This window comes from Strix uralensis, chromosome 9 (assembly GCF_047716275.1).
Source record: "Strix uralensis isolate ZFMK-TIS-50842 chromosome 9, bStrUra1, whole genome shotgun sequence".
Lineage (NCBI taxonomy): Eukaryota > Metazoa > Chordata > Aves > Strigiformes > Strigidae > Strix > Strix uralensis.
In genome coordinates, this window is record NC_133980.1 from 17,326,260 (window position 1) to 17,341,645 (window position 15,386).

At 36.7% G+C, this 15,386-nt stretch overlaps 1 protein-coding gene across 1 annotated transcript in view; it reads left to right on the forward strand.

Moving 5' to 3' along the window:
- The first annotated feature begins 285 nt into the window (after nt 1–285).
- Nucleotides 286–15,386, forward strand: part of SLC9A9 (solute carrier family 9 member A9) — a 206,658-nt gene continuing 191,557 nt past the window's right edge. Inside the window, exons 1-4 of the mRNA XM_074877559.1 lie at nt 286–579; nt 9,565–9,767; nt 13,779–13,856; nt 14,456–14,532. Coding sequence (XP_074733660.1) covers nt 408–579; nt 9,565–9,767; nt 13,779–13,856; nt 14,456–14,532 — 530 coding nt within the window. The 5' untranslated portion in view covers nt 286–407. The remainder of the gene's footprint in view (nt 580–9,564; nt 9,768–13,778; nt 13,857–14,455; nt 14,533–15,386) is intronic.

The following is a 15,386-nucleotide window of genomic DNA, read 5'->3' on the forward strand; positions in this document are numbered from 1 at the left end:
CCATCTTAAACTATCAGGACAAAATATGATTTTTAGGATTCAGATTGTGCTGTAAACTACAGGAAGAAACATTACAAACACAGACTGAGTTTTACAACAGAATTTTAGAAATTGACAGGGCTGAGCCTTGGAGGTGATTTCTGCATCTACAGCAGGAGCAAGCACAGCCCAGCGATGCAACTGTAACATTAAAAATGAGACAGGGCAGCTTTAAGAGAGAAACAGGAAGCTGTAACTAGAATCCAGCTGAATTCTGAGCTGGGGCACTTTACTATGAGGCTGCAAATGAAACAGATGTGCTTGCTGTGAATTTCTGTAGTATCTGGACTTTTTGTACCAAAAGTGGTAACACTTTCCTTCCTGTGATTTTTTTTTATTTTGCACATATTTTCCATAAAGGGAATGAAATGGAGAAGTTGAAGAAATATGTATCAGTGAAAGATGATCAGTTTTATCATCAGGGAGCTGTGGAGTTGCTAGTCTTTAACTTTCTGCTCATTCTTACAATATTAACAATTTGGTTGTTTAAAAACCATCGATTCCGCTTTCTGCATGAAACTGGAGGAGCTATGCTTTATGGTGAGTATAAATTCAATTGCCAGCTTAACATGGGACTAGTTGCATATTTATGATCAGGCACTTGAGATCAAGTGCTGACAAAGCTCAGAAAGTGTGCTGAATTAAATGTCATCAGCGCCATAACTGTACAGTAAAATAATAACGTAACAGCATCTCATGAAGTAGCTAGAGGCTGACTTGTTAAGGGAGCAACTCTCACGAGCTGGTTATCCTGACGATGTGCACGTTATGTTCCTCTGTAGGCAGACAGCCACTGCGTGACACTTTGGGAGTTAGGAAGTTTACCGTTTTCAAAAGAATGAAATGCCCTCAGTGAAAGATTAATTTGCTTGTTTTTCCATTCTTGTTTTATAACATTCAAAGATGTTAGACTAAGCAGTCTTGTAGATACAGCCATGTTGTTTATTAAAGTTTAAATGATCTTGAGATTTTTTTGTTTGTTTTTTTCTGTGCCTTTGAAAAACACACTATGAAGAATGCCTCTCAAGTCTTCTCTGAATGCTGTCATTGTACTGTAATTTCAGTTTGCCTGTCTAGTTCTAATCTTGTTTTATGAAGTTTTGCAATCTTGTGTATCACTTTCATGTAGAACGTTCTGCATTGTCCACTGATAAGAATTACTCACTAGTTTAATGGTATACATTTACATGTATAATGATTTCTCTTGTCATTCTCTCCTACTGTTGTTTCATTTTGAGCAGAGTATGTGACTGCCATTTCCGTTACCATAAAACACGTATAGGAGGGTAACACTGTCAGAGTGGAAGATGTAAACCAACAGTTCAGTCGTTACATATCTAAATGCCAGCCTGTTTTGACTCATTCTATCCACATCACATACTCTAGCAGTGTAATACCCAAAACTAGTTTTGTTAAGATTGCATATGCTGAAGAATATTTGTTTAGCATGGCACATCGCATGCAAAAACATCTGTGGAGGTTCAACTGCAAGCCTGCAGCAGGAAAGGCAACTGACCCCTACATAAAAGCTTCATTTGCTCATTCTGTATCAAGCATTTTAAGATTATCTCAGTTCCACAGGACTGCTGATCACAGACTGAAGATCACAGTCTTCTTTGTATCCCTTTCAAACTATTTAATTAGATAAATTAACTGTATGAAATTTTAAGAACACAGGATATTTCATCTTCTTGGTTCACTTACAGTCTTCACAAGCGACTTGATACTTTGAAGGACAGCAAGTAAACAAGAAACTCTTGTATTAAGCCAGTCACTGAGCCCCTGACACCTGGGTCTTTGGGATCTCTTAGTTCTCATCTATCCACCTTGCATCTATTTTCAAGTGAAAAAAAGTATTTATTTGATAATATGCCCTTTTTATAATCTTGAAATCTGTTGCACATAGAAAACACACTAACTAAATTGGCCGAGACTGAAATACACATCTCCCAATACTTAGTTAAATGCAATAGTTCCATTGTCAGACATCACCTAGATTGTTGTTTAACAGTTTCAGGGGGTACAAGCTACATAGCATCACTGAGAATACATTTGCTTGTTGCACATCTGTTAGCATCTCTCAAAAGGAAAGCCATGACACACTGTGCAATATATTCATTATGATCAACTTGTAAATTATGACAATGTTTTTCTAATTACATGGGTGACTTACATAGTAGCTTCCTTTACACTATTGTGCTGTTTCCCCATGAGTGGCTGACGACATTTGTTGAAGATTTAGACAAAAACCTATCAAAATAGAAGTGAAATATGGGGGAATATAACATTACACAAATCAGTATTTAATTAGAGTTTTAGCTGTCTTTTGGTTCTATTTTGCTGCCTGCCCAGAACATAATCTGCGCATCGTGAGGATAACAAGTTCATGATATTCTTTTGATCAGTTAAGAGATTAGTGCCCCAGCAGGAGAGAGTTTTGAATTATTAAAACATTCATGAACAAAGGAAACATTCTTCATGATTGTAAATAAACTATCTATTTAGTCTTGCATTATTTATGGCAACCTTCAAACAGGGAAAAAAGCTTATTTGTAGGTTCCATAAAGCTGATCATGTCCTTTTTATCCTTAGAATTTCTGGATATGGGTCTAGGTATCTTCAGCATTGTGGACTAGCAATAATGAAAAGAAAATAGAATAATAGAGGTCATGACAGAGGTGTCAGATCAACAGGCAGCAATTTCAGGAGAAAGTCTTTATGGCACCAAGCACTGTCAGTGAGCTAAATCATGCCCTCACTTATTTTTTGCCTTCGTTTGGCCACTTATTTGCAGACTGTGTCCCACAGTATGATAGATGGGTCTGTATTCCTTATCAAGACAGTGTGCCATTATGGGTATAGCAGTGGAAAGGATAAAGTGAAATATGAGGAAGACCAGAGGGAAAAGAAAAACAAACAAAAGTACAAAAACAGGAAGAAGTTTTACAGTTACTGCAAAGTGCTGAACAGCCACAAATTGAACACTAGGAACAGCCTGACAGAGTTCTATTTAAAGTATAGAGCAAATAAAAGGGTTGTTTTAGGGGTTTTTTTACATAAACTTTGTAGGAAAATACAGTTTTAGGCTGAATAGTTCCAGCTAAAAAAAGCCCATATTGGATAACTGTCCATCTAGAAACTTTAAAAACTGAGATGTATTTTTTTTTTTATCAAAGCAATGGTTCAACACTAAGTATGGCTATATTTAAATTAAAAAGCTTTCTACAGTTACAAAGAAAAAAGAACTACAAAGCATTTAGCATAATCCAGAATTAATTCACAAGAATTCAACATTATTTTGCAAAAAAAGTTACATGTACATATATATGTGTATATACATTTCAAGGCACTTAGCTTGAAAGTATTTAAACACTCAAATTGTTTTAACACCAATAACAGTGAAGAAGAATACAGACTTACCTGTTTATTCATTCATTCCTTTGTTTTCCAGTATCTCAGAGAACACATTTCTCTATACGCTGTGGCTTGGTTTGGCCGACCAACCCCAAATAGTAAATTTAACTTACCTCCATATTTCTGTGTATCAAGGGGGCAGGTAGATATGAAAGAGTAATTTTGTGTCACCCAGAAAGAGAAGAGCATCCTTTATATACATTATCAGCCCAATTTTCTATACAACAGCATAGTCAGAATTAGTGTGATAGATTACTTACATAAGCAGTAATGAAAACCGAATGTTACTTCTCTCAGACAAGAGTAGATGGCCTCTCTCTTAGCACCAGACCCCAGAAGAGGACCTCTTAGTACTAGACAATGGTCAACTAGACTGTAAAAGTGCCCATTAGCCAGCTCCTGCAAGGCCTGGTATCTTTAGATACCTCAGTCATAAAATGTTAGGTGCCAAATTCCCCATATAATACATAAGTCATGGCCCTCCACATCATCAGGGGAGCAGCCTAGAGCTAGCACAATGAAAAACTGAGTGTAAGTATCCAAATCTCTCATCCTCCCCAGAATTTAAGTATCAGGGCTACATACAGGTGCCACTAGTTATTTCTGATTAAGAGGCTAAAACACTCCTGCAGGTAGGCAGCCAGAATTAAACTTTAATAAAAAAACTACCAAACAAACAAAAACAAACCCCGTCACCAACCCACCAATCCAATCTGTGCCTTTTATCTGCAAGGTTAATTAGCAACTTTAGTTGAAATTGTTCCCAGCTTGAATAGTTGTCACCCCTAGGGAATGTGTGATAGCCATGAGGGTGGAGGTGAGGCTGACTGAAGATGTACCTGCCTTCAGAGTTGTGCTCTGTGGGACTAGTTGATCAGACTGGAAGGAAAACATAAAAAGGATGAATGACAGAAGACAGTCATTGTAGCACACACAAGAAATGACTTTGTGTTGTATTGGTTAGAGATGCTTCCTGAAGTTTGAGGGAATTGGAGGTCTACCACCCTTTTTTTTTTTTTTTCTCCTTCCAAACGTTCAGCTCTTGGCAGGTGTGCAGTGGGAATGCTGACTCACAGTAGCTCTTCCTCAGCCTCTTCTTAGGATCCCATGCAGCATGTTTAGAAGTGAGGCACAATCCAAGTTCTTGATTCAACTTTGGGGGAGGTGGCTAATGATTAGGCAATATGATTCTTACACATCCTAAATCCATTATGCCTCTTATGTGAAATAAATGTAGTTTCCTTCTGTTTGTGTGTTCTGAGTATCCCCAATTCTCAAAGGCAGTAATGAATGTAACAAGTCCCAGAAAGAGGAATCTCTAGCCCTCAGTAGAGTACTTCATTGTCTTCCTGACTACAACATTCATAACGAAGAGAGATTGTCAGGATTCAGAGGAAAGCATGGGAAAATCATGATCAAGGCAGAAACTGACATTTTGTAGTGGATAGGTGAAGAAAGGAATAGCATTCTTGAGGCAAAGGAAATTTGGAAGAAATTCTAAAATGTTTGGAAAAATCAAGTAATGGCTAGAACTGCATCCTTGAGTGTCACTATTAAGGAATACATTTAACAGCTGACTAGATAAAATCCTGGGGAAAGAACAGTCCTGTTTAGCTCATGAGTTTGGCATGAGTGACTTGAGAAATCCCTTCCAATACTGTCATCTATGATTAAGGATTTTATCCTGCTTACACTGAAGAAGCTGCAAAACATGCATTGCATTCAGTTGAAACATGACTGAGCTCTAGTTAGAGTGAGATTTTGTTGCAAGATCTTACTTCAAAGGACAATTGAGACTTTTAAAAAGAAATCTGTTACATTAGTTGCACCCTTTTCTGTTTCAATCCACCATTTAAATAAATGTGCTTAAAGCATGAATTAAATGAAGCCTTGGTACTAGTTTTGAAGGAAAATGTCTTAAATAAGGGAAAGCTGAGCTGAAAACATTTATAATTTGATTTGGACTCCTAGAATACAAGATAGGTACTCTGTGATAGTACCCTCAAGTTTAGCCTGGCATAAAAGTCTGCATTTACAATTACCTACATCCTTAACTGCTATAATATGATTTGAAACTTTTTGATTCATGCTAACCAGTACCTTAACATAATACCTACTTGTGATGTCAGGTAACAGATGCAGCATCATTTCTGACTGATCTTCAGGGAGTTTTAAGTGCTGAATTTCTAGACTTACACGGTAAACCCAAGCTTTCTGTGCATGCCACTATAAAATCAGAACTATTTGTAGAAAGGTGTATTTTTACATACCAAAGTCTGTAGAACTTTCTGAGAAAATTTTCATGTTTAATTCATCTGCCACAAAGCATGGATTGCAAGGAAACTAGAAATTATTAGCCTTTTCTCATAGTAGATACATCCAAATGATATTTCCCAAATGTCTGGGTTTTTTTCTCTAAATGAATGATAAAGAATGTTTCAGAAGATACATTACAAAAGTATGATTTCAGTTGGAAGGGGGAGTAGTGGAAAGCAGAGTACATTATACACCTATTTAAAAATGAATTATTTATATTAGACTATTATCTGGGCTCCTGAATTTTATCATGAAAGAAATGTTATATAATGATTTAAAGCAGAAAGTGCATTCCATAAATGATACACCTACTAAAATATTAAATACACTCTTCCCAGATTTTTAATTCACTGGGGGTTTTATGTAGAGTCTTTGGCACATTTATTATTACTGGAGGAAGAATACAATCCCATTATCAACTCTTGCAATATAGTGTAGTGGTAGCAATTATCTTTGTTTGAGCCTTCCACAGAACATTTGAGAATATTCTGAATCAACCCATCATTATGGATCCCATCCATATTTTGCTCAAATTTAATACATTATAGAATTTCCTTAAGAGGTGGAACCTCAAAGAACAAGGACCTCAAAGCCCCACTGATGCCCTGAGAATATTGATTGTTAGAATCTTCTCTAATGTAATTTCTCCAACATGTGTATGCTATTGGATACTCTCACAATTTCCTTCTTTCATTACAATTTCATTATTTGTGTGGCTCTGTACATCACCCAGATCTGGACTCCATCAGAGGATAAGATCTAAAGCTGTTAGAAGAAAACCCAAAAGGCAAACTTGAATTCCAGTTGTAAATCCAGTCAGTGTTGATCTTTATTTCTCTACAGCTATACTGTGATCATATTTTTAAAACATTCCTTTTCTGCAAATGGATTTATTTATACTCAAGAGCTGTCTTGCAGGACTAGGATCTACAATATTTGCATTTGTTTCCATTCCATAAAATTCCTACAGAGGCAGTTTGAGACTACAGCTGAAGATAACATATCTTCCCAGAATACAGAACAGTCCTCTACTCCTAGTTTAAACTTGACGCTCCAGGTTGAAGTAATTTGCCCTTGCATTACTGTAATTGAGAACATTCGTTTTCATTTTTAAAACAATCAAACAGATTTTGGTTCAAAGTTTATGCTGTATTATCCAGTATAACACACGTACTAGGAATCTCAGAATGTTGTAGGACACAGTAGTCCACCTGGCTGTATAGTAGAGATGGTAAAGGCAACGTCAGCCAGTCTCCACTGATCTCCCTTGAGCAGTTCCATGTTGCCATTCTGAAAGTTATTACATGTACAAGCCATATAAATAGTTAAACTTCAAAGGCTAAAAAATAAATCAGAAGAAGAATTCTGACTAGTAAGATTGAAACTCTTATTTTTAAAATCATTTTCATGTTTTTAGCACTTCATTCATGATTTTAGATCTCTCAGTTAAAAATAGCACTATTTCCTCAAAGTCTTCTGTATGCAGCAAGAAGACTGTTACTTGTACAAATAAGCACGATGCTCATTGTTGCCAATAGAACAGAAACAAGGCTAGTAGAAAAAAAAGATTACTGTTCTACATAATATTGGAAGACATAGCATGAGGGTCTAGATAAAACTATCCAGAAAAGGAAGGTTAGCGTGACAGATGCTGTAAACAAACAGGTAAACATTAGAGACCAGGAGATGCAGCAAGACAAGAAGTTGGGCAAGCACAGAAGAATCATGTCTGGGAAGGATAATGAGGGACATACAGGGAAATTTGGCAAGCAAACAGAGAGAATGCAGAAGGAAAGAAAAGGGAAATGAAAGGTAAGACGATGGGATGGGTGAACAGCTTGTAATGGCACATTCCTCTAACCAAACACTTCTTTCTCCTGACTATTCAAAATCTATTCCATTTTGTGACATGATATTGATTCTAGCGAACTGTGTTGCCAAATATTCCGGTTCTTGAACAGTCTTTTTCTGCCAGTATCCTTGCACAGGCATTGGTGGATGTCTGCAAAATATTTCTGTTACCTGAGCTGATTAAGTCTATGTAATACCTGATAACAGAAGTGCAACAGAGGCTATAGTTTAAAACATTGAGTGATAGGAACAAAAATGGTAAAGGAAAAACTAAGTCTTCTATTCCAGAGAATGAGAAGAAAACATCAAGTCTTGTTCAAGCATCAAATGAAGTTGAATTTTTAATGTATTGGAAATTGAATTTGAAAATGAAATGTGTGGTTCTTCTAGAGGAAATCTAACAAAAATAAGATGAAACCCATGACTTTTTTAACTAATTAATGGTTTTCTGAGTTCTGACTCATGATTTTGGACACCTGGGGCTGACAACTGTAGAAGTCATATTTCACAGTAGCACATGCAGTACTTTCTTCCCTTTTCCCATATGTGCTTTCCACTAAAATTGTGAGGAATTCCGTCTTTTGCTACAGCTAGATTTATTATCTGATTTATTGCACAAACACTGTATAATTTAAGAAAGTGGCCTTGGGATTTTCTACTACTTATCTAAATCCTCTACCATTTAAAGAAACCAACCATACTAGACAATAGATACAAAACAGGCATAAATGCATGTGCATCCTAGACAAGCAATACAGCTGCTACTCTGTTGTAGCATCAGTCCAGGAAGCTACAAACTTGCCTTACATGTATGCTAGAAATCTGCAGTTCCGAGAGTCTCTGTTACAGGAAAATGTGACAATAACAAAGACATCCTATTTATCTCTCTAGGCATTTATGATCGCTTTTATCACCATGGCATCTGATTACTGGATAAAACTTAAACATATTTTTCAGATGCTTATCAGCTATTTCTTGTAATTGAATTTCTTTCTTATCTTTCATAAGTATATCTAGTTAGATATTTAGATGTCTTCCATCAATATTTAATCTGAGTATTCTTAGCATTTTATGAATCTGTTCATAATTAGTAACTGTAAAGCTCTTCATCATATATATGGGACTTAGAGCACATAGGACATAAGAGAAGCATGGAAATTAAATTTGAAACCAAATCCAAGTCTCTGAGAGTGGAAATAATCTCAATAATGTTATCTAGCTAAATATCAGTCACCTCTCCTGAAGTAATCATGCAAGCTCCCACTAGAGCCAACAGAAAGAAGTGTACTTTCCAGAGGACAATTGCAGAAGTACATTTTCCTCTCTGTTAACTGTAAAGGGAGCCAAAATGTCTGTCTTAGATAAGAGACCTAAATTGTACATAATCAAATCAACTAATCCAGTCTTAATCTTCCTTGCCTTCTTCCTGCTTTTATTTTTCCCTTGTTTATACAGTCTCAAAAATAGCCTTCTACAGAAAGCAGAATGTGCCTGAGGATACTGTGTCAGAGTTTGCCCCCACAAAAGAAGTGTGTAAAATCACAGCTGATTTTTATATGCTCAGTACAGCACATTAGTTATGCAGGCATCCCCCTTTTCTAAATATCTATTGAAACTGCAGTGGATAAGCAACTCAGTTAATTACTATATCAGAATGATTCCAGCAACTGCATCACAAAACTCAGAGTACAACCAAGCATATGTCAAACCAACATCTGTATTCTAATGAAATAACCATTTTGGAAGAATATTTTATGGTCACCCATGAAGTGTTGAGTGGGGTGTACCTCCATGAAGGTGGAAATACTGAGAAGGCTGTGTCCTAGCTTTAACAGAGTTCATTTTTCTCCAAATCAGTAATTGTGTAGCATCAGATACTTAAAAGTACCTGAATCTCTTTGGTTTTGTTTCTGTTTGTTGTTTTTTTTTTTTTTAACTCTCCAGGCCTTGTAATGGGATTAATTATACGATATGCAACAAAAGCATCAGAAGTTGGAAGTGGAACTGTTTATGAATGTGAAAAACTGAAATCTGGGCCATCCACTCTACTTATTAATATAACCAATCAGGTCTATGAATATCAATACAAAAGAGAAATCAGCCACCACAATGTCAATGGCCACCAGGGCAATGCAATGCTTCAGAAGGTAAAACCTATGTTATTTTTGTTCTAAACTGTGTAAGATATTTCTTTTATTTACACCCTTGAGAGAGGAAAACTAGTTTCAAGCTAAAATGTGACACAGAGAGAGAGACTATTCTGAATTTAAGGTTAGAAGGGTAACTGAGGAAGGAGAACAGGAATGGAAATAAGGTGCAGTAAAAACCTGACCGTCATTTAGCATACAGCTGGCTGTATGCTTGCAGAATAGTTGCCCAAACTCTTTTAGGTAACAGTCCCACCTCCTGCAGACACTGAGTTCACTTGCAGACACATCTGTTACCTTGGATTCATTGCCACTAGAACTTTGTAAAACCCACTGATGTCTTCATTTGTCCTCTGTCTTAAAAGCGGCTTGCTCTGGCAGCATAATGCAAGGGAGGTTTACCTCCTGTATACAGCAGAGGTAACTACAAACTCTGAACATTTTACAAAATCCAAACTTGTAAATAGGTAAACTTCCATAGATAAGTGGGGGCATTTTATAACACTTAAATGCATTCCTATGTTCTCATACATTCATTCACTACTGCAGTGGTCCTCAGCGGGGATTTCACTGTCTATCCCCAAGCCTGGAGAGACAGCATTGTGGCAATTCAGGCTGGATGCAAAAAGGGAAGTGTGGGAGAAAGTTTACAGTGTCTTTTACAATGTCATGGCCTTTTCTGTTTTCCGGTATATAATAATTAAAATATATTACTTTGTTAGTACATTCTTTCCCCACTCTTGCAATATTTACTTCTTGTAATGCTCATTTTCTTAAAAAATGACAACAATTTAAAGAACTCATGAGTGCAGAGGGACTTTTTAAAACCTGGATTTTATGCTCAAAGACATCACATATTCACATGAAGCTTCTAAGCCCTTACCAGTGTTTTTTTATAGTACTGCAATATATTATTTTGCTTTTTTCCAAGTATCATTGTTTATCTAGCACAGCAATACATTTTCCTGTGTATTATAGTGGTTATCATTATAAAAACTGTTAAGTTATGCTTAGAAGGTACACTGGGGAACTCAGCAGCAGTAAGATTTAACCATCTGCTCAAATTCTGTGCTGATGCAGCACCATTGTGTGCCTGTTTGTCATTACTGCCAGACTCCTGCCATTCTCAGAATGAACTAGACTATCAAGGACTATTAGAGCAGTGGTGGGTGGAGACAGGAAAATACCGTGGCAGACTAGTCAGATTTTGCTGAATCTTCATCCTTTTTCCTGCTAGTTGGTTGCAAGAGGTTTGTCTTAGTAAAAGTGTTTGTTTAGTTTCCAGGGCATATATACTAATCCATTACATTTAAACATCTTCACCAAACCTGGTATAATGAAGCTGACTTGTGTTATGAGGAAGGATAAGCACTAACTCTCAGAGAAGTTTCTGCTGCCCTTACAGGGGATTGCCCAATCTTCTTTCCATAGCCTCATTTTGCTGGAAGATTCTTAAAAGTCTCAACTGTGAGTTGTGGGTTACTGGAGAAACCTCAGCCTGCCTAGATTTTCACTCCTTTTTCCTTTAAAATGATCTGCCAAATGCCCTCTTAAAAAGAAAATAAATGAAAAAGGAAAGAGGGAGGAATTCAACAATATTTAGGAGAGAGTAACAATGCCTGGCAGCCTTCCTGACTGGCAGAAGCACTAACATAAAGAACAGAAAACATGATCACACCGTGCTCTGTTTTTCATACAACTGTAATTCCCTTTTGACCTCAGTATAAGAGTCTACTAAGTGCATTTATCAGAAAGAATAGTCTGTGCCATGACTTACAAATGTGTATTTAGAACATGGTTTTGAATAATAAAACACGCAGTCAGGATTTCTGATGCCTGTCGAAAGAGTATTTTAACACATTTGCAGAATTAATTCCAAAATTAACATTTGAGGCTGTTAATTCATAAGTGAAGAAAATCCTTTATCATGTTTTCAATGAAAGTACCACCATAGCCAAAGTTGCTGGCACATTATTTGCCAGATACGTTTTTTTTCAACTTTATAATTCAAAGTAAGCAGAATGGAAAAAAAGGCTGAGCTCTCACTTCCTGTTTATCAAATCAAGCTATCTGTTAGTAAGAAGACAGAAGCAATTTTGTAGGCAGGTCCTACTCTTTTGAAGCTAAATAATTAATCTAGAATACTGTAGCCTTAAAATATCATCTGAACAAAGAAGCTGCAAGCCTTTGCGTTAATTCCAGCCTGCCTCTTTTAAAAGTGTTGGTATAAAATAGCCCACTGACAGAACAGTAAACAGTACACAGACTTACTAAAATATTTTTTCTCCAGCAATGCTATAGTTCTAAACAGGATTCTATTTCATTGAAAGTTACTTGTAATGAATTGCAATGGCTGAAGAGTGTCCTTGGTCTCTCTCTGTGCCTGAAGTTGAAGGCAAGTGTGAACAGTGTACTGACAACAGCTTGTATAAGAACCTTTTGCCTTGCCTAACATTATCCTCATTCTAACATTACTTCAAAAGTTCTAATGGGTATTTTATAAACTGTTACTGGCTGTTGTAGAAACAAAAATGGGTGGGGCTGACATTACACAGGCATTTGAGTGTAACAAACTGCGTAACAGAGGACGAAGTGATGTCTGCTGCTGTGCTAGCCAGTGGCTTGGAACAGGAACCACAAAGGACTAACCCCATAGCACACCTTCAGTTCTGAATGCAAGTTGCACCTTAGCTATGTCTTTGCAGAATGGCTGAATCTAGTCCCTGGCTTATTGAGGGTATAAGGAAACCCATTAGCCTATAAAACAGATACAAGATTTGTAGGTAATAGGACTGCATCAGTCCCTCTCAGGTTTCATAACACAGTGATATGTTACATCTTCAGTAACACAGAGACAGATAACTGTCACCAGAAAGAAATTACAGTTTCATTGCCATGACAGTATGACCTACAATATCAGCATATATAGAAATAGGAAAAACAGCAAGGAACTGAAGATGTTATTGGTAAATTAATTGAGTTGCTAGTAAGGCCATCACAAAACCCTTAAATCAAAATCTGGAAGAAAAGGCTTATGCCATTTGTGAATTTCACATCTGTGTAGGCAGTCCTTTTGCCAAAAAGGACAATCTGTGCTTCTCTAAACTTACATTTTTTTTAGGAAGTAGAAATAGCTAGTTACTGTGGAGACCTTGTTTTGTTACAGTCAGGCCAAAACTGATTGACTGGATTGGAGTGATTTTATTTTACGAGATGTGTTACAATGGAAATGATGCCAGAGAAGCAGTCAGCAGATTTACTGAGAAACCTTAGGACAACAGAAACCTGTGCTGTCAGCTTAGCAGAACTGATTATACAATCATAGTTTAATGAGTTACATCGCATCTGAGCTACATTACCAAGCCACATGAATGTTCCTTGTCTGCTGAAAATATGAAGTAAAATATATTTCTGATCACTTTTAGGTTAACTCAAGTGAAATAATGAAGATGGTCAAAGTGTGCACGGTTTTCATGCGCAGTAGTTCAAGAAAGCCCATATTAGCTGACAGCCAGTAGTTCATTAAGCAACATTAGCAAGCTCTGTCTGTGCCTAAATAGATATTCTATAGGAAACATTACACTGGTTTTGGCAGTGTAGGCCTTTTCTTTTATCACCATTCTGTACATGGGGAACTGAGGCACAACACTGATGATGTGTCTTTCCTGAAACTGAGTAGGAAGTCCATGTCTGAACCAGGAATTAAGCCATGGGACTGCCAAGTTGGATGTCTGGTAGTGCAGATACTATCACAGGTAACACCGCTTGTATGGTTCCCTGTAAAACAGCGCATGACTGATTTCCTTCTTTAAGGAATACTTTTCATGCCGTCTACATATATAATCAGTAATGAACTACACATTAATACTTTTAAGAAAACAACTCAGAATAACATTCTGGCCTGCAGATCCTAAGATTAACCCTGATAAGAAGTTATAATTAAAACATATTCTATCAAATTAAATGCTACTTTACTTGTCCTTACCCTTACTCTTTTGTCCTTTCTGGTAGATGACATTTGATCCTTCCATCTTCTTCAATATTTTGCTGCCACCCATTATATTTCATGCTGGATATAGTTTAAAGAAGGTATGTGTCTCTTTCTTGTATTACAAAGGTGACTGAATGTGATTGCTACTTTGTAGATCCAACAGGCTAGTGACAGAAAAAAGTCAGTTAACAATTATATTGCATGGGAAGGACTTGACAGGAGTGGAAGAAAATGAAAGGTGCAAGGACCTCAATCTGCTCCCTTTCTGCATCTGTGCAAAGATTTGATTGTGCGGTTTATAACACTTCGGCATTCCTGTTTTCAGAAGAGACCACTCAGAATCTTGTGACACTGCACGTAGCCTGTCTGTGGTTTATGTACTGCATGATCAGGACTTAGTTCAAGGGATGGGGTCATGATACTGTTTGCATTCACTTTCAATGTGAACTTCTGTTATGATCGTGAAGCGTTTGGCCAGATACATAAAAGAGGGAAATCTGATGGCATTCCACCAGGCAAAAAACTAATCATCTTAAATTGTATTTTCCAAAATAACTAATGTAGCCCATATTGTTTAATCATATATTTGAGATATGGGTTGTAACAAACGGCACTTTTAGACGCAGTTTCAACTTGGTCTGAATGTTCTTTTATTGACTGTATTACAAAGCACTTTTTTTCAAACTTTTCTCCTCAGAGACATTTTTTTCGTAACTTAGGATCAATTTTAACCTACGCCTTTTTGGGAACTGCCATTTCCTGCATTGTCATAGGGTAAGTGAATGCCTTCTGCTATTATTGCTGAAGTAATTATTAATGCTTGGTATTTTTTTTACTTAAAAACTACACTGTAAAAAGAACTGTGGACCCTGCATGGTCAATATACTTCACGATTTCTGTAACAGATAAAGTAATTCCTTATCACAGAATGCTGAGATGGAAAAGGCGAAACTCTTGGATAGTAAGAACTAAGGGCATTCAGAAAATTGTGTCCTTCACTTCTGGTCTGTGACTGATGTAAGCATGAACTGCTTTTTACAGCCCTGTAGCTTAACCATCTGTCTTGAGAAATAGAACCATACTCTTGACTGAAATTCCGTGCTTCTAACCAGAATTCCTTCTAGAGGACAGCAGATCTCTAAGAGAAAAGGAAGGACTTTAAATCTCAAAAGGGGGAGGAACAGATACCTAGTGGCATATATGTAAAATAACTGGAGTAATTTCAACGGATAAGTGAAACTTTTAATTGAAGATCACATGAAAAGCCTCAGTCTGGAACTATGTTTGAATTTAGCCAGGATATGACTAAACAGCTTCTGCAGAAAAAGAGGAAAGGAAAAAAGCAGAGGAGCAAAAAATCCTGTTTTATTTCTATACCTCTTTAGTCAGAAGTTTCTAATTTTGTTTCAAAATTTGCCTAATTAAAGAAAAGATTTGCTAGTCAGAAACGGATTGTGTATTTCCAGGCTGGCATGATATGAAACTTTCATTTGTCTGTTTGGTTAGCTCAGTCAAAATTAAACAAACCATTTAAAAATCCTTTTGGATCTTAAAAGTGCATGTGTTTCACAATATTTATGAATACCACACAGACACTTCAGCTCTCATGTTCTGGGAAAATTCCTGAT